This window comes from Eublepharis macularius, chromosome 9 (genome assembly GCF_028583425.1).
Source record: "Eublepharis macularius isolate TG4126 chromosome 9, MPM_Emac_v1.0, whole genome shotgun sequence".
Classification (NCBI taxonomy): domain Eukaryota; kingdom Metazoa; phylum Chordata; class Lepidosauria; order Squamata; family Eublepharidae; genus Eublepharis; species Eublepharis macularius.
Window position 1 is genome coordinate 42,566,072 of NC_072798.1, and position 27,400 is coordinate 42,593,471.

The window sequence follows — 27,400 nt, forward strand, 5'->3', positions numbered from 1 at the left end:
AGCACCAAGCAATAGGATATGTGTTGCCCACAGCAGGGAGGAATAGATGAGACATAGTTAGTTGGATTCCTGCAGACAGTGATGGTGTTATCCTACTTGAAATAATAATCACTCAGCTATAGCCTAACTCCCCCACTTGCATAAAAAGTCTGTTATTAAAACTATTATATTAGAATTGGCATGCATATATTATTTAAAAAATGTAAATTGCAGTGTTAAAATCTGAATTAAATCTGACTTATGTAAAGCCCTAAATTTGTTTTAATTGAAATCATTTAAGCATAAGTTGAAGCATACTGAATCAATAATTTCATTGCCATAGCATTTAATCAGCAAGTCAAAAGGTCCTTGTATATTATTTAGAGGATAAAGCAAAATTAATTTAAAAATTAAATATAAAAGCTCAGTTCTGTCACAGATTCAGTTTCTGGAAACGAATGAATCAAAATGCAAGCTGAAAACACCCAGAACTAATTAAGTTTCTAAAATTAACAGTCATTTCTTGGATATTTCAGAAATGACCATTATTCTGGTACCTTGATGTCTGCTTTTCGTAGAGCCAAGCTACAAGTGACACCTGACACAGGTTGGACACTTGTCAGCTTCCCTCTTGATGGGAAATGTAGGCATCCTGGTCTTGCAGCTGTAATGGAGAGCCAAGCTGTAAAACCAGGTTGCCTAGATTTCCCATCAAAACTTGAGGTAAGCTGACAAGTGTCCAACCTATGTAAGGCATCACTTGTAGCTTGGCTGGTAGATGCATGAGGTGAGAAAAGATAACTGAAAGGGCAGTGAGGGAAGAGAGTGACTCAGCAGATAATCCAAGCAACAGAGACATTTTCTATCCAGAAGAGATAGCAGATGTTCCCTCCAAAGTGGATCATCTTTGTGTGAGTTTTTCTACACAGTATTTCCACTTTCTGTTGATCATGAACTTCTTTGATCACATTTCTGGAGAGATGGCATATTTGTTTTTTAATAAATTAATACATAATAAAAATAATTTGCTCATTCACCACTGTCTTAGAGAGAACTTCCTTGATTATATAAGTAGTTCAGACCAGACCCAGTAGTAGAGAGTGGATGCAGAGGCTACAATTCCTTTGATAGGCAGTGCACTAGCAGATGATATTGAGGGGGGGGGGGCGGGAAACATGTTGCTTGTATTCTTTAAAAGACAGGCAGTTTCAGGGGAAACACAGGCAGTGGTTACATTTCCTCTTCCCCACGGTACTCATTATCCATGCAAGGAGTGAGGCATATAAATGTTTTACATGTGCATGCAGGCAGGCAAGTGAAGTGGTGCAGAGGAAATGGTATGTGTATTTGGAACAGAGGCAAAAGCTTCCCCTCACCTCCAAAGAGAGAGTCAAACTAGACAAGAGAGTTCTGTGCTAATAAAGCAATAATTTCATGCAAAAGCAACTGCACTCTTTCCCCAATATCAAAAAGAGTCCAGTAGCACCTTTAAGACTAACCAATTTTATTGTAGCATAAGCTTTCGAGAATCAGAAGAGAACTTGATTCTCGAAAGCTTATGCTACAATAAAATTGGTTAGTCTTAAAGGTGCTACTGGACTCTTTTTGATTTTGCTACCACAGACTAACACGGCTAACTCCTCTGCATCTTTCCCCAATATAACACCCTTCCTCAGCTGCTTTTAGCCCTGCTTTTAGCCCTGGAAAAATAGACACTTGCCTATTCACTTCTATAGAAAGCAGTGGGCATTGGATTTATCTTTAAACAAAACCAGAAGAGAATGCTGGTGATGGATTCCAGACTCTTACATGCCTTATTCCTGTGCTGAAAGCATTTTTCTTCCAGGGGGAGCACCTGCCTCACCACCTAGCATATTCTTCAGCATTTTTCAAGGACCCAAGGAAAAGACGAAAAATGCATGGAAGGTTGTCATGCCTTCCCGTGTCTCCTCTGCAATTGAGACTTTTAATTGCCTATAACAAACAAACACTTTTTCCTGCCCCAAATCCCTTTGCTGAGGGTGAAATCCCTGAGAATTTCATTCCAGTTGATTGGGAAATAAAAGTTACACCGGAAGTGTGTTTCAAATTGAAACTAATGAAAACAAGTAAAGAACAGATGTGATAATTATGATACTGAAAATGAATGTAGATAATTAAAGAACAGACCAAGCTAACATGACTGAAAAATGTCCGTGGGCATTCTTAACTGAGGCAAGAGAGTTCAATGCTAGTTCTTTGGTTACTGCTTACCTCCTAGCATGGCTTTTACATTGCTTACCTTGTTAAATGTGATGGAAGCCTCACTGTAGCTTTCTCTATTTGATAACGTATCGTAAACTGAACCAATTTATACATCAGTGGATTGGTGGAAATTAATACTCTATTTTTTAAAATAAAGAAGTATTTTTGCATTCATATGTGGAGACAAAAAGATCTTAATTTATGTGGGAATTTAGTCAAATTCAGTTCACATGGATTGTTACATGCTGGAGAATAACTTCTTATAGATTCAGAACCAGATTCTTCCTCTGTAAATGGAAAGTGAGCTGCCTTAATGGAATTATAATTCCATTTTGTATTTATTTACTTTGTTTATATCTCATCTTTCTTCCCAATCCCAAAGTGGTTTAAATTGTTCTCCTTTCTTCCATTTTGTTCCCTGAGAAGCCTGTGAATTAGGTTAGGCTCAGAAAATGTGACTGACCCAAAGTTACTCAGGAAAATTCCATGGCTGGGTGGGGATTTGAACCTGTCTCCCCCAGATCCTAGTCTGATTCTCTACAGTGTTCTGGCATGAAGAGTCAAGCCAACCATTCTACTATATTGTCGAAGGCTTTCACAGCCGGAGAACGATGGTTGTTGTGGATTTTCTGGGCTGTATAGCCGTGGTCTTGGCATTGTAGTTCCTGATGTTTCGCCAGCAGCTGTGACTGGCATCTTCAGAGGTGTAGCACCAAAAGACAGAGATCTCTCAGTGTCACAGTGTGGAGAAGATGTTGGCAAGTAATTTATATCTACTCAGGAACGTGGGTTTGGGCTGAGTCATCCTGTAAGAGTTCCCAGGGTGTGGAATGCTAATGGAGGAAGGTTTCACTGTATCTTGAGGAGGTTCTTTTGCATATGGATTGGTGCTTGATATGCTAATCTTCTCTGCAGGGCTACTGTAGGGTGTAGAGTATTTTTTTAGCCTGGAGTTTTTCAGGACTGGAAACCATGCTCTATTCATTCTTAAAGTCTCTTCTTTCCTGTTGAAATTGTGCTTATGTTTATGAATTTCAATGGCTTCCCTGTGCAATCTGACGAAGTAGTTGGAAGTGTTGTCCAGTATTTTAGTGTCCTGGAATAGGATACTGTGTTCTGTTTGAGTTAGGCTATGTTCAGCCACTGCTGATTTTTCCGGATGGCCAACCATTCTAAGTTTAAAATAAATCCAGATATGAGGTAATTTTACACTACGTTCAAGTGACACATGTAGTAAATGAGGGCTGACTCTGGGATTTTATATTCCACTAGAAAGTATGTATAGTCAGAAAACCCAGTACCCTTTGTGCCCTTACAGTCACTAAAAGGCTTATACCACAACACTGGAAAGACAAAATACCACTTGTTGTAATTCATTGGATTGAGGACCATATAAACTTGTCAACATTTAAATGTATTGCATATAGACTGCAATGGCACATGAACTTATTTTTAGATATTTGGAAACCTTTTATAGAAGCATATGTATAGATTTTTTGTTTTGTGTCTGGGGTTGAGCACCCCAAGCACCCCGGACTTGCCACAGCCGCCTTACCTGAAAGCCGATGGAACGCCAGCAGCAGGCACAGGAGGCCCCAGGGAGGGGGTGCAGCTCCAGACAGCAGCAAGGCAAGGGAAAAGGGAGCCAGAGAGAGAGACCAGCCAGGGGCTCACCGCCCAACCCCACCCCAAATGTACCCACACCTGCCCAAGGTGCCAACGAGGAGATAGAGGTACTGGAAGCCCCTGCAAAAGCCCTAGGGGGAACCAGCAACCCCAGCCACCTAAGGGAGCCGGCTGAACTCCCAGAGACCAGCACAGTACCTCATGAGCAAAGACAGAGGAGGCCACGGTGCATCACCTGGAAGGGCCCTGCCAGCCCTGTCCTGCAGGAAAGAATGAGGGAAAAGGGAAGAGGGAAAGGAGGGAATCCCCAGCTGGGATACATTCAGCCCTGCCTGGCAAGAGAAGAGATGAATGCAAGGAGAAGCTAGCGAAAGCGAGGAAACACCTGATGGTGGACACAGCTGGGAGGAAAGGTGGGGGAAGGTGGAGAAAACCTTATAAAAGCTGGCTTAGGAGAGAGATCGTGTTGGGTTGTGAAGGAGAAGTGATGGATTGGAGTCGTAGTCAGCAAAGGAGTAGGAGTATGCAAGGAGGAAAAGGAAGGTTGGTGAAGGAGGAGAAGAAGGAAGTGAGAGTGATGGCTGGGTCAGGTTGAGCAGGTCAGCGAGTGGACTGAGAGGGAGTCAGGGTGATGTAGACTGCCCCTCCTGCCACAGAGCAGGGTCCTGCAGCATCCCTGACGACCCGTCAGAGTCAGGCACCCTGGCGCCCAATGCAGCAGCGCCTGGGACGAGCCCTGTCATTTTCCACTAATAAATATAAAAAAATCTTAAAAGCCAAAATCCAGTACCCAAATGCCTCCCCCTCCGCAAGTAAAGCACAGACTTGAAACAGTATCCTAACTTTTCTTATTAATATTGAATTCCCACCATTCTGTTTTTCTCAATTAGCCTTACATCTAGACCAAAGTCTTAAAATTAAGACATAAACAGGGTCTTACAGGGCTTAGACTGGAGTAACTCTTTTGAAAATTGCACTGAAATTCTACTATTGAAAAGTGTATATTAGTTAACATGAAAGTAGTACCATCTAAGTATTGTCTGATTTTGAAAGTCTCTTAGTGCCACTTTTAAAATATTTAAATATGTTTGTGTACAGCTATCACTAATATAGCAGATAATATAAAAATGTTGGTAGTTATACCTTTCTGTGCTGGTTTAAGTAAAATGGAAGGAAAGCCAACCGTTAGAATTATTTTATTATTTATTTCATGTATTTTTATCTCACCCTTCCTCTAAGGGAGTCAGACTGGGATATGCAGCTAAATCAATTTTAACTCCATAGCAAACTGAGTTTGCTATTTTTTTTAATGCCATCAAGTTGCGGGTGACTTATGGTGACCTGAACCATCCTGCTCAGGGAAAGTTTGTTACAGCATTCTCTAAAATTTGCTAGATTAATGCATTTTTTCAAGAAGACCACAACAAAATATGAACCAGAAATTTTTAGTAGTTTGGCTTGCAGTGCTCAGAACACATCAAACAGAAGTTTTTACTAAAGAAACCATACCACGGAAAGTCCAGCCTGTATGGAGGCACCTTTGATTTGATCACTAATTTTTATTAACTCTTTAAAGCTGACCTTTACAGATTGAATTAAGAGCCTTGGGGTTATACTGGATCTGATATTACTGCTGGTTAATGCAGCTGCAAAAAATACTTTCTTCCAACTCAGCCTGGGAGATACCCCCTACCTTCACACGGGCTATCTGTCCACCTGGACCCACACCATAGTAACATAAAGACTAGACTACTGCAATCCACTACATATAGGTCTCCCCTCAAAATCAATTTGGAAACTTCAGTTTGTGCAGAACTCCACAGCACAGCAATTATCAGGAGCAAGATGGAGCATGCCTATTACTCCCATTCTGTGGTTATTTCATTAGCTGCCCATCAGTTATTGGGCTTGATATAAGGTACTCGCTATTGCATACAAAGCCCTTCATGGCCTTCGTCTCTCATATTTGTGGGACTACCTCTCCCCCTATGCTCTGCCATGACAGCTTTGCTCATCTGAGCAGGGCCTTCTGCGGGTGTCACCCTGCTAATGGGCAAGATCAGCACCTACCTGTACAAGCACATCCCCTGCTGTGGCACCTACCTGACTGAATGGTCTGCCTGACGAGGTCAAGAAGGTTCCCCCTCCTGGCTTTCTACAAACTATGCAAACCTGCATTACTCAAGAGGGCTTTTTGTTCAGGAAATAGGGCTGTACTGTAATAAATAGTTCAGAAAGCAGCTTGGAGTAAAAGGTTAGACTGTAAGCTATACCACTGTATAGTAGTTAATACATATGCTTTGCTTCACCTCTGTTTCAGATTTCTGGTTGGTTCTAGATTTATACAAGTCAGATCTTATTGCACTGCTTATTGGACGTCCTTTCCTTGTTGATTGTATTGCCTTATTCTGTGCAATCCACCTTGAGTCCTAATGAGAAAAGTAGACTATAAATAACACCAATAAAATAAAAATAATAAATTAAAACTACATTTTAAATTACATTGCAATGAACTCTATGTCTTAGAACTCTCTCTGAGTATCTTGTAGCAACTTTACCTCTGTGGTTTTTTAAATTTTTTGGTACATCTGCAGCATTTCATGGGGTAGAAGTCAATGGTACTAATTCCAGAGCGGGCAGATGTGTTAGACTGTTACAGCAGATTTCAACAGGAGTGCAGTGGTACATTAAATACTATCAGAATTTTATTCCAACATAAACGTGCATGTATTAGAGAAATAGACTTCAGTCCACAGAAGTTTACACTAGAATAAAATTTTGTTAATCTTTGAATTGTCACAAGACTCCTGTTTATTTAGATCAACCTAGGCTATCTAAAGATTGCATGTAATCCTTAAATTTGTTGAAGCATTTTAGCCATGGTTTACTGCTGGAAAAACTTCTTCATGTGCTCTCAACCACTGCACGATTTGCACTTAAGCAACAATAGTTTGCTGTTAAATTATTACTGAAAGATTCAGCAGTAATGTATTGCTGTTTCCACTGTGCCATTTGAAAGAGATGAGGTTGAAGAATAGATTTGCAATTATTTTTGTTATTCTGTGCAAAAAGAACTGTCCTTTTCAAATGCAATGCCATCCTTTCCCATGCTCTCTTATTCAGTGCAAATTAATATGGGATAGCTACATTTTTTTCTCAGCCTAGGGGCAAAGCTAACAAGAATAAACAGAGTTTGCTCATTTTTACTGGTAGTTTGAACTGTATAGAAGAAATATCTTGCTCCTGAATATAATGTGGAATGAACAGGTTGATACAACTATGGGATTTCAGAAGGAAAAGTAAAAATAAAAATATTTACCTAGTACTGATATTTATGTACACATATCACTACTAAATCAAGGCTAGGATATGCATTCTAGGGCAGCCTAAAAGGGAAGGCAGAGTACATTATAAATAGTATTCAATATTACCAGATGACAAACGATTATGGAAAATTAATGAATATTAAGCAGCAGGCTGGCATGAGGGGGTATGGCTGCATCAGCATGTGCTGTCTATTTCCTTAGTGGTTTTTCTCAGGGGCATCATCTGTAGGGTTCTCAGGTCTGTATTAGACATGGGCATGAACGGACCCCCCCCCGAGCAAGCTGTTCGTTGTTCGTTGCCATCCACGAACAACGAAAAACGAACAGTAATGAACAGGACCCTGTTCACAAACATGTTGGTTGTTCATGGCCCTTTAAAGATCCCTTTAAACTACCAGCTGCCAGGTGGCAGGGGGGATTCCCCCCCTGTCGCCAGCCAGCTGATAGTTTAAAGGGCCCTTTCCTGCCATATGCAAGGTGAAGGGCCCATTAAACACCCCACAAACTGACCCTCCCAATGTTCAATACCCACCAAATTTGCAGGGGACATAGTCCTCACTGTCCTCCGAAGACTCCCCAAGTTTCAGAGAGATTGCACCCTGGGAAAGGCATGATGCATGGGTCTCTCCCTTTGTTGTCATTTTCTTTTCACAGTGGCAAAAACGGGACTCTCTGCTGGAAGCTACTTTGAGGGGTTACAAACTGATCTTCTCAATGTCCAATACCCAACAAATTTGCAGGGGACATAGTCTTCACTGTGCTCTGAAGACCCTCCAAGTTTCTGAGAGATTGCACCCCGGGAAAGGCATGATCCATGGGTCTCCCCCTTTGCTGTCATTTTCTCTTCACAGTGGCAAAAACGGGACTCTCTGCTGGAAGTACTTTGAAGGGTTAAAGCCAGAAGGAGTTCAGACAGAGTTCAGTCCCTGCCTCCGGTTGCCATGGGAATTGATTGGCGGTGCCAGACTATGGCTTGGCAAACAGCTGATGAAGGCAACGAAAGAGGCTTGCAACGACCACTTGTTCGTTTAGAATGGGTCCTCATGAACGGCTTGTTCACGAACAGGCAAATGGGTTGTTTGTGGGGGTTTTTTGTTCGTAATGCTGTTCGTGCCCGTGTCTAATCTGTATACCTTCCCGGTGTGTGTGTGTGTGGGGGGGGGGAACCTGGTACTTATTGGGATATTCCACTTCGCATGCACACTTTGCTCTGTGTGGGGCTTATTCTTTGAGAATCAGCTCCAAAGGTGCCAAAATTGACCCCAAACAAAGTGCAGAAGCACTCACTTGGCTAACACAACAGAATCACTTCTGGAAGTCATGTTGTCACATCCGTTGGGAGCTCACTCACTGCGTGTGTTCCTGGGGAGCCTGCTAGTGGTGGGAAATCTCTGTGCAGCTGGAAACCTTCCACCACTGGCCAGCAACTGGTAGGCAATCAGGTAAACTGCTGGAAGATTGCCCTCCACCGGTGGGCACCTGGGATCCCTAATCATCTGGGGCATGTCATACTGTGCTTAGTGGATATCAGAAAGATTGCTATGGACACTAGTGCAGTTTCCATGATCTCTAGACCTTTGTACAAGCTCTTTTATTTACTTTTCTTTCCTGTGCAAAGCTGACATAGGATACCAACTAGCAGCAGCATCAGTGCTGTGCGAGCATTGGGGGACTTAGCATTGGAATGTAAGAAAAGGAAACATGGGAGGTGATATTTCTTATTATGTATTTTATTTCATTTCCTAAACATAACAAACCTACATATATAAAATATACATTATAATCCTATAAGTCTAAAATAAAAACTGCATATATACATTTAAGTGAAGCTTATTTAAATCTACTTTTAATATTTCAATTCTATTTAAATATCTTATTCTATCTTTACCATCTTATTCTATCTTTACCATCTTATTCTATCTTTACCATCTGTCTTCATATCTCATTTTTATCAACTAATAACATTTTTATTATAGACATGGATTACCTCTTTCCTTCTATCATTCTCTTTATTAGATTAATTTTGTTCTTAGTTTTCAGCTATATAATTTAAAAAAACCTTTCCATTTATTCTGAAATTCTAAAGTTGGTCTGTTATGAATAAAAGAGGGTAATTATCACATATTCATTTAATTAATTCTTCTATTCCTTCAGGTCTGGGCATTTCACCACTTTCCATTTTGCTGCAAATATTACTCTTGCCACTATCACCATATACTTGAATAGTTCACTGGGTATTTTTGCAATTATACCTGGTAAAATATCTAATAACATATTGTTTTGGATCCATTGGAAACTTGCATTTTAATATTTTTTCATTTCTTCATAAATCTCCAGTATTTTCTTGCTTCCTTGCATGATCACCACATGTGATAAGATGTTTTATCTGTATTCTGACATTTCCAGCACTTCCCATTATGGTCTTTATTTGTTTTTGCTATATCTTTAGTGGTAATATACCATCTAAAACATTTTATACCAGTTATCCCTTAATATTTGACACTCAGTAATCTTAATTTCTTTTGTCCATAAATTTTCCCACTGAGTCATGTGTATGGTTTTTCCCAAAGTTTTACATCCATTTTATCATAGTTTTTTACTTGTTCTGTTTCAGTGTCATAATGCAATAGTATTTTATAAATTTCCCTAATAGGTGTCTTAAATCTCCAGTGATTATTTGTTCAAAGGTGGTTTTATTTCTTAATTGTCCCTCTTCTTTAGCTATTTGTTCTTTCAATTTATACACCATTTGATGATATAACAACCACAAAATATTTTTCCTTCTTTTTGAACCACTTGCTAAGATTTTGTTTTTCCTTATTTGTCCAGCATATACTCTTAAATAATATGCTCAAATTTCTTTCTTGTGCGATCGTCACAGTAAACGGTGAGGTTGGCGGACTTATTCTGTTTCTACGTTGAAACTATATTCTTAATAAACCATCTGTCAGTATATAATTACCATCTTGCTTTTGAAATGTTTTTAGTGATTTCTTAATCCATAAATAGTTATGTATGCATTCTTTAATATTGATTATCTCCAGTTTAACATTCCTTTGATTTGAGTTTATAGTCCAGACTAGAGGCGGGCACGAACAGCAATACGAACTAAAAAAACCCACGAACAGCCCGATTGGCTGTTCGTGAAGAAGCTGTTTGTGAGGCACCATTGTAAACGAACAAGTGGTCGTTGCAAGCCTCATTCGTTGCGTTCGTCCACTGTTCGTGAAGCCAGACAGTTAGGCACCTTCAATCAGTTCCCATGACAACGGAGGCAGGGGCTGCCTGAACTCTGTCTACACTCCTTCTGTTGCCCTGGAAACCCCAATCTAAGCCCAATTTAGCTTGATGGGCAGGTCTTCCTTCCAAGTATGGAGCGCCAAATTGGTTACAATTGGTTACATGGGACCAGAGACCAGGGGGCAGAGAGCGGGGAGGGGTCGTGTTCTGTAGCTATGGGCACTCCAATCTCATCCCTGCAAACCCTGTTAGGCAGTTCTGACTGCCAACCACAGACCTCCTGCTTTTCTCTATGAGACCTCTGGTTATAAAAGGGCTCTACGCTCCCAGTTCTGGCTTTCAATTTCAGCACGCAGTGGAGTGGGACAGAACTGTTGCTAGCCTTTTGGGGGAGAGACAGGGAGAGTGCATTGGAGCTGGGATTTTTTCTGTGTGTGGTGGGTGGGATAGGGATCTATCCCCTCTGATTCCAGGTCTGCTGCCAGTCCCTGGGGCCAAGCTCAGTGGGCACCTTGGCTGAGGGCTTACACTGATTATTATTACTATCAGTGCCTGATCTGGTCAGGTTTCTGGGAATGCTGGGCTAGGGCTCTACCCCCTCCCTCAGGTTCCAGGGCTGCTGCCAGGCCCTGGGGCCAAGCTCAGTGGGCACCTTGGCTGAGGGCTCACACTGATTACTATCAGTGCCTGATCTGGTCAGGTTTCTGGGAGTGCTGGGCTAGGGCTCTACCCCCTCCCTCTGTCATGGACTCTGATTCCTCTGAGGATGAAGACTTCGTGGAGGACAACAGGGGACAGAGTATTCCAAGCTCCTCAGGAGTCAGACATGTGGAGGACCAGCAGGGAGTGGAACAGCAGGAACCCTTGCCAGAGCAGGCTGAGGAATCCTTGGCAGAGACAGAAGCTGTTCCCTTACCTGCACCAGAAGTTGAGACCAGGGCAACATCTCCACTCAGCTCCACAGAACCTGATAAGCAGCATAGGGTGCAACAGCGTCTCATTGTACAGGAAAGGAGACGAATTGTGAGGCTTCAGGCACTGAAACAGTGGCGTGGTGACCTTGAGTGCGAGCAGGATGCAGCACTGCCTTGGAGGTGATTGCTTTTAAGCCAAGACGCCCTTTCCCTTGTTGCAGAATCACCTGTGCAAAGACCTGCCCGGCTCTACTGCGACCCAGCTCTCTGCTCTACCTGTTCTCCCAGTTCTGACCCTTGGACTCAGTGTTCTGGACTATGTTTTCTTCTTTGTTCCCTGGACGGCTTTGTCATACTTTGGACTCTAGTTAGGTTTGTGTTTGTTTCCTACCTGTACTCAGCACACCCTCTGGTTCCAAGGCTGCTGCCAGGCCCTGGAGCCAAGCTCAGTGGGCACCTCGGCTGAGGGCTCAAAATGTTCTCCCTCATTCCTCCTTAATTCTTGTTTGCTGGCACAATGAGGCTTTGGGCGGGGCCCAAGGGTGGTCATGGGGGAAGTGCAAAGATTGTCCCGGTTGCCATGCAGGAAGCAATACTGTGCGGGGCTCAGGGGCAGCAGAAACTCCTGCTCCCCAAGATTCAGCTGTGGGGGCTGTGGAGGAGGCCGAAGAGCTCTTGTTCTTGCTAAATTTTTTGAGGAGGAGGGCCAGGGGTCCGTGGAGGAATGGTTGGGGTTTGATGAAACATCCATCCTGTCCCCATCCCAAAATCTCAGTGCTGTCCCTGCCTGCAGTCCATCCCTCACTCCGTCTTCTAGTGCCAGCTCTGCAGTGTGGCCTGTAACCCTTCATCCTCCTTCCTCTGGAACAGTTAATGGGCCACGTTTCAAGCTCTCCTTATGGAGGCACTTTTGGGCCATGCCGAATGACCACCATGTGGTGCAGTGCCGTGCCTGCAATGGCCTGGTGCACAGGGGCAATTACCTGAAGCACCTGTTGTCGATGGTCCTGAGTAGGCACCTGAAGAGGCACCACTCGAACCTGTGGTCTCCATCCTCGGCCAGCAGACTACCAGCCCCGAGGCTGCTGCTGATGGGAGCGGAATGGTCAGGCAGGCCACCCTTGTGGAGGCTGTTCCCTCGGGGTCAGGGACAGTGCCGCTGAAAAGGGTGAGATCAAGGGCTCAGGATGCGAGCATTCACATGGTGGCAGAGACGATTGCCCTACAAGGATTCCCGCTATCCATTGTGGAGGGTGTGGGCTTCTGCAGGCTGCTTCAGCATTTCACCCCATGGTTCTCTATGCCGTCAGGCCACACCGTTAGACATTGAGTCCTGCCTGCCCTCTACCAGTGTGTGCGAGACATGGTGCTCAGAGAGCTGTCGGCCACCAAAGGCTGTACCGTATACTTCATGGCAGACCTCTGGAGTGGCTGCCATCATGGCTACCTTGGCATCACTGCCCACTGGTGGCAACCAGAGGACCTCCGCCAGCCCAGGCCAAGAACTGGCATCTGAAAAAAGGTGCCATGCTTGACACCGGGGTACAAGGTAGTTCTTCTCCAGGCCCGGGGGATGGATGAGGTTCATACTAGGAAGAACATCGCCACCACCATAAAGGCAGATCTGAGGGAGTGGACGGCCAGGGGAGAAGGGTTTGTCCGTGGCTTCATGGTGACGGACACAGGAAGCAACATGTTGGCAGCCCTGAAAGAGGTATCCCTCCCAGGCCTGGTATGCATGGCGCACAAGCTGCACTTGGTGATGAGGGATGTTCTCGGGCTAGGGAGCAAGCCGATGGACAGTTGGGACGAGGGAACGTTGTGGACGTGCAACATTCTGGACAGCTGCCACCGCATCACTTTCCACTTCTCCCGCAGCATCAACTCTTCCTGCGAGCTGCTCCAGAGGCAGGGGGAGGGGGGACCCCGAGCACTACCTCTATCAGGACCTGCCCACCCGCTGGAACTCCACCTACGACATGGAAAGTCATCTGGTGGAGCAGAAGGTCCCGTTGCAGGACATCCTCTCATCGCTGGATGTTCTGTGGAAGGGTGAGGAGCTCAGCCTGAGCTCCATGGAATGGAGAGTCCTTGAAAAGATTTCCTGGTTGATGAAACCCTTTAAGGAGGCCACCAAGCTCTTGTGCTCGTACGAGGCCAGCCTGGGTCAGGTCATCCGCCTGATCCACGGGCTCGACCAGTTCCTGGCCAAGGAGCTCTAGCACGAGCAAGAGCTGCTCCTGCAGGTCAGGGACTTTGTGAGCAGGATGTAGGCATGCGTGACTGAGCGCTTGCATCCTCTGCGCCACAAGGTGCCATACCAAATGGCCTCCCTTTGTGATCCCTGTATCAAGGGCAACATCGCCATGTGGGTGGGCGAGGTGCAGCACTAGAAAAAGGAGCTTCGCAGAGTTGTGCTCCGTTTCCAGGCAGAGAAGGCAGGACGGAGCGAACCAGGCAGGGGTGAGGGGCAGGCAGCAGAGGAGGAGGAGGAGGAGGAGGAGGAGGAGGTGGAAGAGGTGGGAAGAGAGCCACGCCAGGAGAGACCTACCCAAATGGGCCCACTCAATCTCTGGGCCTTGTTGGTGGGCTGTGTGGTTGGCTGCAGCATAGCTGGCGTGTCTCTTGCAGTGGAGGACTCGGCGGGGGCCATGGTGTGAGAGTTCCTTGCGGAGCCCACTGAGCCCCCCTATTCCAACCCCTTGGAGTATAGGGTGAGTAAATCTGCCATATGGCTGGACCTGTCCATCGTGGCAACCAACATCCTGTCCTGCCCTCCCACCAGCGTGCAGAGCGAGCGGGTGTTCCCTCACCTGGGAGACCTCCTCCATCCCGACTGCACTTTTCTGCCTCTAGACCTGGTGGAGATGTAGACCTTCATTAAGGTCAATCTCAACCTGCTGGGATATCTCTCCGTGGACCTTGACATAGCAGGGCTCTGCACCACCCTGGTCTACTGTGGTTCTGGGCCAAGCCCCTCTGTAGTGGGCTCAAGATCTCTGGCCCGCTGCCTGGGTTTGGGGCCTAAGCCACTTACTGATATCACCTGTACCCATGGCAGCTCAGTTCAGGTTTCTGTGAATGGTGGGGTACTGCTCTAGCCCCCCTCAGTTCTTGGAACCGCTTCCAAGGTCCGGTGCCAAGCTCTCTGGGTTTCTCGGCTCATGACTTACCAATGAAGAGGTCTTCCTGGTCCTGCTCCTCAATGCAGCCGGTTACCCTTTGTCCTCCTCTCCCTGTCAAGTTCTCTGACAGACCCTCATTCAACCTCTCCCTCTCTGGAACCGCTCAGATGCCTCCCAACCTCTCCTGTCCTGCCCATCCCATCCTTTCCACGAAGGCAGGAAGGTGGGTCATGTCAGCTGCTGCTGCTGCCCCACGACTGAGTGGGTTTCTCGGCTCATGGCTCACCAATGAAGGTGTCTTCCTGGTCCTGCTCCGCAATGTGGCCAGTAACCCTTTGTCCCCCTCTCCCTGACAAGTTCCCTGACAGTCCCTCTTTCAAATTCTTTCTCTCCGGAATCGCTCATATGCCTCCCAACCTCTCTGAGCAGTGTGGATTCTGTGGAACTGCTGTCTTCTGTAGGGTGCTGAATAGACTGCTATGTCTGTGACAGCAGGTTGGTGGGTGATGCAGTGGGCAGCCCACAGCTCCCCACGTGGGCACCTACCTGTCTGTCCACAATCCGCTTTCCTAGGGGAACCAATACCTCCCCACAACGGAGGGGAAGGCATCCTCCACCGCCTTTATGGCCAGCAATTGAGCCTCCGCTTCTACATATTAGAGGCGGGCCCCTCCTCCCACCCTTGGTTTTTTCCTTCCAACTTTCTAATGATGGGATAATGCAGATATTTATGCAATCCACCTGTCTCCCCAATATCCCTGTACACAGTATCTGTCTCTCTTGTCAATCCAATACAGGTATTCAATGTATCCATGCATTACTCTATCCTATACACCTATCCCATACAGCTATGCACCTGTCTATTGAGAAACCTATCTATCCCATGTACCTAAACATCCAATGCTCCAGGTCCAGCCAGTGTGTTTGGGCGGCAACAGCCTCTGCACCACGCGAGGTGTGGACAACAGCATTGGCCCTGATGTGATGATGTCCCCCTCTGGTGGACGTATGTTGGTGTCTCTGACCCACTAGGGTGTGTGTTCCTGTGTGCAAGGCCTCCGTGTGCGCCATCATGTCTTGCTGGAGGGTTTTCTTTGCAGACTGTCATTTGGTTATGTGGCAGCCGCCGACATGACCCACTTTCTGGCCGTGCGGAAAGTAGCTTCTCGAAGGCCTGGTGGGCGGGCACATGGGGGGTGCTGCCGGTGAGTGGCCAACCCCCTGCCCCCTAGAGGGGAGGCATCCCACCACCACCTCCCCCAGCCCGCCATGCCCAGTAGCCGCCGATGTGACCCACCTTCCAGCCGTGTGGAAAGTAGCCTCTGTAAGGCCTGGTGGGCAGGCACATGGAGGGTGCCGCTGGCAAGCAGCCAACCCCCTGCCCCCTAGAGGGGAGGCAGCCCGCCTTCGAGTCCACCGCTTGTACACGGGGCCAAAGTGAACTGGTGGCTCCCATTGTATTGAATGGGAGTTTTCTGGGGGCATTGGATTTGGGAATGTATAACTCCAAGATCCGTATTGCAATCTTGACCAAACTTGGGTGATGGCTAGAGGACAGCCTGCTGAAATCTCCCTGTGAATATGGGCTCTCTAAGTCCCAAGGGGGCCATTGTAGCCCCCACGAACAACTAACACTGAACATGTTCATTAACGGGACATGTTTGTTACTGTTCGTCTGTGTTCGTTGACGGCAATGAACAACGAACAGCCTGTTTGGTTTTTCCCCTGTTCGTGCCCATGTCTAGTCCAGACTGACACATGGACTACTGCAACTGCTTGGTGATATAATTTGATATTTGGTACGGCTAAGCCTACTATTTTTTTTCATCCAGTAACACTTTAAATCTTTTTCTTGGATTCTTTCCTCCCCATACAAAATTATTAATCATTTTTTGCCATTTTTAAAAATCCTTTCATATATATGAATTGGTAACATTTGGAATATAAAAGTCAACTTTGGTAATATATTCATTTTGACTGTAGAAATTCTTCCCAGCCCCCTCTTTTGCAGAAAAAGGTTGATTCGTATTTTAATAAATAGAAGAAAATCTCACTGTGCTCAGTAGGGCTGACACACCAGAAGTTATGCACAGGATTGAATTCTTAATGTATCAAAATCCAGTTACAAGGATTTCTTTAGAGAGCCAGCGTGTTGATGTGGTTAGAGAATTAGACAGGATCTAGGAGAACCAGGTTCAAATTCTCCCTCTGCCATGATGCTTGCTTGGTAATCTTGGGCCAGTCACTCTCTCTTGGCCTACCCTCTGCCCCAGGGTTGCTTTGGAGAATAAAATGGAGAAGAGTTGAACAATGTCAGCAGCCTTGGTTCCCCATTGGGAAGAAAGATGGGGTATAAATGTAAAAATAAAACTGAAGAGTGGAGGAGGTAGATAAAAGGTAGGTTGGTTGACAGGTGGGAAGAAGATCAGAGAAAAGAGAGAGAAACTTGGGACTGCCAGGGTGAGGGAAAGAGGATATAGTGTGTGAAGAGGACACAAGGGAGAATTTAAAAGACCCCACAACTGATTAGATAGTCCTAGAATTACAGAAAAGTCTGAAATTTTTAAAAAGGAGGAATTAAAACCCCTCAAAATAGTAGATGCAACACCTGCAGCTTTGAGAAATGAATACTCTCTGAGATCTCAGTGGCCATGGGGGGTGGGGTTGCTAGGCAACTGCTCAATGCTAGCTGTCAAGCCGTGGTTTCTGTCAGTAAAAGTGCAAAAAAGCAGTCCACAGCAACACAGTCAAAGCAGAGAAGAACGAGCGCTGGTGCATCGGGAATATGATTTTTTATTATGTTTCAGTTAGAGATCCTGTTATATTTTGCACACTTTGCCAGGGGATCTGAAATAATACATCATTCAAAAAGTGTTGAGTCATCATAATAAGGTGCTACTCAGGAAGGAAGTGGAATGGATCTTCAGACTTGAAATCATAGCTTCACAGGTGTTAAATTAGAGTATAGATTTTTACAACTGATGTGACTGTAAATCTTGCCGTATACTAGCCATCTGTTCTGCATATTGTTATGGTGTGAACATTCTCTGAGACAGTTGCCTTGCAGAATGGTCACTTTCTTATCTTTTTAATTATTTTAATTATATCATTAATTAAATTTTTGTAAGCATTTTTGTAAGTATGTGTACATAGTTCAGTCTGCATTTTATTTCTGTATGGGTCAGAGTATTGTATGGCACATAAAACACACACGGTCGTGCACATGTTCACACATATAGTACTGTATGACTCCTGCAAATTAGTTTCTAGATAGCAAGATGGATTCGCTTGAAGAATCCTAAGTCTTCTGCTTGAACTAAACCTGTTGGTACAATGATAGCAATAAAATCACAATGGCTCTTAGAATAGTAACTAACTCTGCCCAGTACAGTTTTCCATGATATTTTGTGGATGGGCTAGAAGTTCTCTAGGATTTACAAGAAGATGTGTGTTACAAAGATCGTCTGTCTCCCTCCTGATGGAAGGAGATCTCTATTTTGAGAAGGATACTGAAAATGGATGGAAGTTGGATTTAGACATTTAAATCCCACTGAATTTTTTAAAAAAAAACACTGGTAAGCATTTTGTTACCACTGATCTCAGCATGATTTAATTTTCTTTGGATTTCTTCCTCCTGCCCCCTTGGATTTTATGTTCTCTGTGTTTATGTGCATGCATACTGTAGCTGTGATACAGAAGTGCTAAGGTATGTGAAACACATACTGAATGCATTCCTATTTTTTTCCTCTTTCTGCTACTCATCCCCTTCCAGAGAAGAAACTGAAAAACTCAAGTTGAGTAGCACTTTCAAAACTACAGCAAATGCATTGCTATAAGATTTGGGGATTCTTTTGTTAGATATATTGTGTCTTCTTCAAACCTATGATTTCCTATGTTTGCTGAAGTGGATGCTGAATGAGTTCCTTTTTAAAGTTAATTAATGGCCCCAGCAAGCCTGTTAAGCATTCTTTTAAAAATGCCTACATTCCAAAGAGTTGATCAAGTAGCCAGTAGGTGTATATTGACAATTGTTCACCATCTAGGCAGCTGCAGCTAACATGAATTGGTTTCAAGCATATAATAGTATTATTGCGCTGTGGCTTACTTTGCATGGTGGTTGTTTGAATAAAAACCTATAAAACACTTCGGCAAATTTGAAATGCTAGAAACTACAAGGATTACACCCTGCCTGCACAAACCAGGCAAGCCTATCCCAGCAGACATTCACACGTTTGCCAAGGACCTAAATATAACATCTAACATGTACAGGCCAGAATATTTAGACTATGTCCAAGATTCTTTTTTATTTATTTCAAAATAAAGTAACAAGCACATTTATTTCAAAATAAAATAATATAGTATATATATTATTTGAAAATGTGGTTATACTGACTTATAGGATATGAGTTTGAAGTGAGAAGATGATTGCTACTACTCTGAACTCATTGCTCAGGAATTGAGTGTACAGTGACTGTTTTGTATTCTGCCCTGGCTCAGAGACTTCAGCCATACATTTACCAAATGAAGATGCAATGCTATAATTTAGTAGATTTCAATACTCCAGTCACCCTTATGAATAAGACAGAAACAAGACTCTTGTAAATGAATGTCCAGGAAAACTTTAAAAATGTTCCCCTTTGGCTTTTCTGTATTAAATTTGTGACCATTAATTTGTCCTATGCACATGGTATGTATATTTGCAGATCTTTTAAGAAACTATCCTAAACGTGAATTTCAAAAACTGGACACAGGAGATTACTGAGATACCACTATAACCACTAGCCAACTCGCACCTTTTCCTAGGTTTGGCCTAGCCCAGGAGCATTGTTGGGGGTGCTCAGGGGTGCCTGGCTCCCCAAAATTTCTGGAGAGCCCCTCCTTAAATCCTCTGTGGCCCTGCCTCCATAGATAGTGGCAATGGAGGCCCTTCCCTATGATGCCACTTATAGACCTAGCATCGGAACTCCTTTGGCCCAGCCCCCTCCCCCAGATTGCGAAGTCTACACCCTTGCATAGTGGTCATCTATAGCAGCATAGCTTCAAATTCAAGAGGTTACTAAAGCCTTATTCTCACATTATTTTGATGTTTGTCACCCAGAATTGGTAACTCAGAGGGGGGCTGGGGAACATGGATGGAAAATAAAGCTGGTGAATAAGTTGTCTAAGTGCTACGTTATTGATCCTTCCCTTGATTTAGGATCCTACTGCAAACACTTTTTGAAGCATTTGGAGTGGTGTGCTAAATTGAAAGCTGGACTGCTTATGAAGGGTTGGAAAAATGCTTTCACCTCCTCTGAATACCATCTGTGGCCCAGGATGCTTTGCTATTAGACACATCATCTGCATTTATTGGAAGAATGAAAGTAGAAGTAAGCAAATTAGGAGACTAATTGCTTATGTTTTGTGAACGATTAGTGTCTGAAATATGTACACAAAAGGAAGTAATATAAAGTCTGTGGGCTATATTCAACTGGGGCTATATACTGTTACCCTCGGAGTCAATGAAAACATTCAAAATGATTAACGGTGGTAGTTAAGCACTTTTTTCCTGCATGAATTGATACAGTGATTGGTGAATTGGCCAGGTATCCTACACATGTCATATCCAAATCAAGGCTTTGGTTCTTGGTCTGGGTCTTGCTGTTTACTACATATTTATTGATTAATTGAACAAACTTACCCCCATTTGGGCCTATACTAGATTGCCAAAGCAGTGTTTCCTGAGTTTCCTCCCCACTTCAGACTGGTTAGAAGGAGAGTGGGGGTGTAGGTGTAGGGAAGTGATAGAACCATTGCAGGATGTGGCCTGTCTTGATTGCAACTAGAGATGTGAGGACCTGGGTAAAAATGAGGAAAAAAATACGAATCTCCTCCCCCACAAAAACTTGTTTTCAATGTTTCCGGTTTTCTCTTTTAGACTGTTTTCTTTTTTAGAATATATTTATTTATTTTATCTTTCTGAAACAATTCATATCTAATTTACATAGCATGTTAAGCAATGGGGAAGCTCCCTAGTGGCACCTATCTGCATCAGCATACAGTATCCCATAGCATAGCATATAGTCCTTGTCCCTACCAAAGCATCCCTCTGAACTGTTTCTTATGGCACAGTCCTATATTCTGGGTAGAAAGCCCTCCCTAATAATTCAGTTGTGCATAGTTTGCAGAAAGCCAGGAGAATGGGAGTATTCCTGACCTCCTCAGGGAGTTCATTCCATAAGGTGGAGGCCACCACAGAGAAAGCATGTGTGTGAACAACTGTGATTTTGGCTAACTGCAGGGTGGTATCTGCAGAAGGCCCTGTTTGGATGAGCAAAGCTGCCGTGGCAGAACATAGCAGGAGAGGCGGTCGTACATATATGAGGGGCCGAGGCCATGAAGGGCTTTGAATGTGATAGTCATGACTTTGAATTGAGCCTGGTATGATGGGAAGCCAGTGGACTGACTGCAAAATGAGAGTGATATGCATGCTCCATCTAGCTCCTGAGAGTAAATGAGCTACAGCATTCTGCATTCAGCTGGAGCCTCACAGTTAACTTTAAGGAGAGACATATGAAGAGTGCAGTACTAGTCTCGATGTCACTGTGACATGAATCCAGTTGGCCATATAGGCTGCGTCAAGGTAAGGGGACCATCTTCCAGGCTAGTCTGATTTGGGAGAAGGCCTTTTTTGCAGCTGCATTTATTTGCTTCTCTAGCAGCAGTGCTGGGTCTACTAGTTTAACCCCTAGGTTCTTAACTGAGTTAGCCAGGGTCAACTGGACCCCATCAGAGGTCAGAAGCACAATGTCCTTCAAAATCTCTACTTTTCCAACCAGCATCACTTCCATTTTGTCTGGGTTCAATTTTAATTGACAACCGCTGTCAGGAAGCAAATTTTTAACTCATTCCAAATACATAGCATGAAAAGGCAGAGAACTATTGGAAAATTTGGAAAAATATGGAAAAATATGGAAAAATTGGAAAATTTGGGAGGCACTAAAAAAAACCCTCTTGTAGATACGTACAATATTTTCAAGATGTTTTTGTTTAAATGTAAATAATTTGACAAAAATTAATATGTGTTTGATATTGCATTATTAAAAAGTTCAGTGTTTTCAGTGTTATAAAGTTTAGCTTAATATCAAACATACTGGCAGTCTTACTTACAGTGACTGTATGACAGTTGCTGTCCAAATAATACTTTCATTTACTACATAATTTGTTTTCTATCTTCAACTTTTATTTTTTCCTACCTCTCAGATGGCAAAAATTAAAGAAACATGCCATAATAGTAAATGGTGCAGCAGTTTGCAATTCTTTCTCTAGTATGTAGATAGTATATACTAGTATATTAGCAATATACTAGTATATTAGCAATTTTTCACCTAGAAAATAAAGATATTTATACTTTGAAATTCCATAAATATGCCTCATAGTACAATTGTATATGCTGGTTAATTTATAAATAATGCATTTCATGTTATTAAATAAGTAAAAGAAGTTTTGGTATAATAGGAAAGTAGGTATTGCATATACTTGCCCCAACATTTCTGGGTTTTTTTTTCTGAAAAAGAAAAAAAAATCAATTTTTCATAGCATCAAAATTTCCAGAAATTTTACAGCTCTAATTGCAACCGGTGATGCTTTCTCTGCAATATGTTTTCTCAGTGCACCTCTTTACTGCTTACAACGCTCTGTGTTCTAGATTGTGTAGGATGATCTGGGGCAAGGTTTGGGAAGTTGTTGTCTGGTGATCCATTCTGTGGGCACATTGTTGAACTGTTTTTTGTCCTATCAACCTTTATTGCAGGATTTTAATATTTACTTATTTATGTATTTATACCCAGCCTTTCTCCCAAGTGGAGACCTCAGTGACTTACAGTGTTTCCTTTTCTTTCATTTTATCTTCTCAACAGCCTTCTGAGGTAGGTTAGGCCAAGAGTGTGTGACTGGCCCAGAGTCACCTAGCAAACTTCCATGTAGAGTGGGGTTTTGAACATGGGTCTCCCAGATCTAGGATTGCCAACTCTTGGTTGGGAAATTCCTGGTGATTTGGAGTGGAGTCTGGGGAGGGTGTGCTTTGAAGGGAGGGACCTCAGCAAGGTAATGCTATAAAATTTACCCTACAAAGTAGCCATTTTCTCCAGAGGAACTGATGTCTGTAGTCTGGAGATTAATTATAATTCTGGGAGAGCTCCTGGCTGCACCTGGAAGTTGGCAAGCCTACTCAGATCCTAGTCCAAACACACTAACTGTTACATCACATTGGCACACTGAAGATGACCAAATGTGCTGATAATATCTTATGTTGCTCCCACTTCATATTTTGCTGTTGTTGGAAGGATTGCAACAACATAATGTACATGAAGTGCTATAGACACTTAATAATGTACATGAAATGCCATATAAATGCTAAGTCATATTATTAATAATACATGCATAATTGTAAGTATTAAAATAGCTGTGATCTTAAACACAGAACAAGCTAACACCATATAGTTCTTTTTCATGCCTAATACTGTAGGTATCTTATAATCTTTTGACCTCAATTTCTTTCTCTTTTCTTTGCAGGATGAATCATCCATGTTCTTCCAGTTTGGCCCATCAATAGAACAGCAAGCTTCTGTTATGCTCAACATCATGGAAGAATATGACTGGTACATCTTCTCCATTGTCACTACCTACTTTCCTGGCTATCAGGACTTTGTCAACAAAGTCCGCAGCACTATTGAAAACAGCTTTGTGGGCTGGGAGTTAGAAGAGGTTCTTTTGCTGGACATGTCTCTGGATGATGGAGACTCAAAGATCCAGAATCAGCTTAAAAAACTGCAGAGTCCGGTCATCCTTCTTTACTGCACTAAGGAAGAGGCCACCTATATCTTTGAGGTGGCCAACTCTGTGGGTCTAACTGGCTATGATTACACATGGATTGTGCCCAGCTTGGTAGCTGGAGATACAGACACAGTGCCCTCTGAATTCCCCACTGGACTTATCTCTGTGTCATATGATGAGTGGGACTATGGTCTTCGTGACAGGGTGAAAGATGGAATAGCCATAATAACCACGGCTGCTTCTGACATGCTCTCTGTGCACGGCTTCATTCCTGAGTTTAAGAGTAGTTGCTACAATACGCAGGACAAGAGGATCTACCAGTCTAACACACTGAATAGGTAAGGGAAATAAGCATGGTATATGTGGAATGATGATTACTGGTGAACTCTAAATATCATTATAAGTATGTGCCATGCTGAAGGCATAAGGACAAACATTTCCAGAGGGATCCAATTTGCTGGGTAAATGAGAAGACTTTTATAATGACTTGGTTTTCTCATACATGCTTTTTCTTTTTTGCCAACACAAGAATAGTTCGAACATCATTTCAGAATGATGAATACAAAGTACTTGGTGATATGAAAGCCAACAGGAAATAGAAATAATAGCATTATATTAATGTGTTTGTACACACTTCTAAGGATGAAAGCTGTTTTATTATTCATATGTTATTGTCTTGGTATTCTGCAATGTATGAATATTAAGGCCATTGTTAAGATTTAGCAGAGAGAAAGCAGTGGGTGTTTTATAATGAAAGCTTTTTTTTAAAAAACTGACAGAGCTGCACTCACAGGAAGAGTTAATTTTTTTGACCATTTGTGGAAATCTTCATTTCCACAGAGTTGAAGTCTAGTAAATTGCTGGGGAGTAAAGAGATTGTATAGGTTAATTGGAGCAGGAAAGAGAATGCTTCAACACGTTTGGGTGGGGGGGGCAGATATTTATTTATTTAGGATATTTATATGTCACTTCCCTCCTGAAGCACAGGATCCGAAGTGGCTTGCAAATTTTAAAGTCATAAACAATCTTAAAACAGTATAATGATTCAAATCCCAAATACACTGACAGTGAAATTCTAAGCAGAGTTACTCCAGTCTAAGCCCATTGAGACATATATTATTGATGCCACTATTATTACACCATTATTATTACAATACTCTAACTGGTATGCAGTCTCTTCTTGACATCACTCACATTTCCAATGCTTATTTCATCAATTTCAAAATAAGTTCTAAGGCAACAATTGATCTTGGGGAGAAATGCTACACTACCACAATACAACTACTGATGAAAATGAGAAAAAGGTTGCAAAGTGATAGCAGGAGGTCCGCAGTCTCTTCACAAAATCCAGTTGGCCAAGCCTGATGAAAATAATATGATAAGGGATCAGGGAAAGAATTGGCAGGATTGGTAGTATTCTAGGCAAATGTGACAAGACTAGTGGAAGAGATTCCTAAGCCGTAAGTTATAAGCCAGGCAGAATTTCATATTGAAAGGAGCCAGGATATCACTGTTATTTCCCTGTCCCACGAAGTAGCAAGCAAAAGTTCTCATGCGTGAGTGGGTGACTTATACTTGGTCTATGGGAGGGTGAGACCTGACTCAAGAGGCACCGCGCAGCTGTTGGCTGTTTATTGCAAGGTAAGGTTGGAAGGTACTTTTTGCAGCAGGCGTGTTGGAGCAACGCAGGGATGCGTCAAATGAGTGTCTGCATAGGAATTCCAAAGATCACTTGGAGTTTCATGATGGAAGAATGTCAGGAGAGAAATGAAAGCAGTAAATAAATAAGGGAAGGGACAGGAAGGTTACCTGTCCCTTCTATTTCAGTGGGATATGTTTTAAAGGTTCAGCTAAGAGTGAGAGTTCATGCTTAGTTTCCTACAGAATTCCTGAGATTTCTTGCTTCTGCCACCACTGAAAAGTTTATTTTTATTGTTGCATGGTAAGAATGTAAGACATCTTAGTCCCCCCCACCCCTGGATCCAGGTTCTAAATGGCAGTCCTTATGTTTACTGGCAATGATCTAGAGCCCTCTATTTAGAGAAACTTCATGATCTGTTCTGGTGGTGCTTTCCTCACCAGAGTTTCACCCTTCTAAGCCCACTGACTACAAGGGTGCAACTCTGCTTAGGATGGTACTGTAAGAGAGGTTATCGCTTCTTATGCACACAGTCATTTTCCATTGTGGCATGCACTTCTCAGAAAATCATGGAAAGACTCATATGTATAGAATATCAGTGTGTTAGAAACCCTGGATTAAGATAAATTTTCAGACTGGAGTTTTGGGATTCAATTAAAAAAGTAGAATTTTATGTAACTGTAGTAACTGTATTTGTCCCCCCCCCCCCGGTATAATCCCAGACATTATGGCACATGTGGCTGCCATCCAAAGCAGCAGCCCCATAGATCTTGGCCTTTTCCTCTCCCCATCTAGTAATGTCTGCAGTCCAAATTGCATGTTGTGCCCTACAAACTAGATGGAGTGGAGTGGGAGCAAAGAAACAGGACACTGTCATATCACATGATGTTACTAGAGAGAAAATAGGAGAAGGCAAGCCTTGATGGTTTTGAAAACAGCCACACATATGGCACAGTATCAGAGAGAGCAGGTCCAATGCAAAAAGATCAGTCAACAAGATAAACTTGTAAGTGAACCTAGTTATATGTTATCTCATAAAAAGCATATAAACAGGAGGCCTTACAGATACACAGCTAGTACAGAGGTGCCGGCAAGCTATGAGGGGTCCTTATTAGAGATGGGCACGAATCCAATTACGACCCAAAAAAACGCACGCACCAGGCTGGTTTGTGGTTTGCGAACCACAGTTTGTGGAAGCTCCTTTCTACGAACTTCCAAAAACTGGTTACTGGCCCCAAGGAAATGGCCATTTAAACTTTTCCTGCAGCTTGCAAGCAGCAGGGCCCTTTAAATGGCCCACAAACCCCAGCCCCACACCTACCTTGATGACTCCTGCGGCCCGCGGTCTCCCCCGCCTCCTCCTGTGAGGGATGGCAAGGACGTTTTCGGATTCCTCTGCCCCTGCGCAAGCCCACAGAGGGATGGAGGAGGCCAAAAATGGCCATGTTGCCCCACAAATGGCCACCACATGGCCATTTGAGGGGCAGCAAGGCCGGTTTTGGCCTCCTCCGCTGCCCTGCTGCCCTGCAGAGGGACAGAGGAGGCCAAAAATGTGGTGGCCATTTGAGGAGCGACAAGGCCATTTCCGACCTCTTCTGTTCCTCTGTGGGCCCGCAGGGCAGTGGAGGAGGCCAAAAACGGCCTCCCTGCCCCTCAAATGGCTGCCGTGGTGGCCGTTTGAGGGGCGAGAAGGCCGTTTTTGGCCTCCTCCACCACCCTGCAGACCCACAGAGGGATGGAGGAGGCCGAAAATGGCCTTCCTCCCCCATGTTGGAGGAGACGAAGGACGCTGTGCGCTGCAGGGGAAGGTAAGTGTGGGGCTGGGGCCAAGGCCGGATCGAGGGGGCAGGGGGTAGTCTGCCCCCGGCACCACCAGGGAGGGGGCACCGGGAGCAGCTGCCAGCTGCCAGAGCGCGCAGGCAAATGGCACAGATGGCCTCGCAGCCCCCTACGCTGCCTTTCACCTGCTCCGCAGGACAGGGGACGGCTGGCTTGCCGCGCGCTCCCTGTCCTGCGGGGCAGGCGAAAGGCAGTGCGGGGGGCTGCGAGGCTGTCCGCACCATTCGCCTGCGGGGAGGTGAATGGTACGGGTGGCTTCCCAGCCCTGCACGCTGCCTCTGCCGCTCCACACCCATGTGATGACATCACCAAAATGACATCATCACACAGCGCTGGGAGTGCACGCGCACACGCACAGCACACACATGGGTCAGACTAGGGTTGCCCTGGGTGCCGGCAACCCTAGATCTGGCCCTGGCTGGGGCTGGGGCTGGGGTTTGGGCAGTTTAAAGGGCCCTGCCACGGGCAGGTCCCTTTAAACTATCAGCTGGCAGATGGCAAGGGGAGGGGTCCCCCTTGCCGCCTGCCAGCTGATAGCTTAAAGGGACCTGCCGCTTTCAAGGCAAGAAAGGGCCCTTTAAACTGTTAAATGCCCCTTTCCCTGCCACTGTTAAGTGGCCGGAAAAGAGTATTTAAACCCCATGAACCATGAAC

The 27,400-nt window shown here is 44.1% G+C and overlaps 1 protein-coding gene across 1 annotated transcript in view; it reads left to right on the forward strand.

Moving 5' to 3' along the window:
• Positions 1-27,400, forward strand: part of GRIN2B (glutamate ionotropic receptor NMDA type subunit 2B) — a 304,269-nt gene that overhangs the window by 100,704 nt on the left and 176,165 nt on the right. The window contains exon 2 of the mRNA XM_054988703.1: positions 23,008-23,606. Coding sequence (XP_054844678.1) covers positions 23,008-23,606 — 599 coding nt within the window. The remainder of the gene's footprint in view (positions 1-23,007; positions 23,607-27,400) is intronic.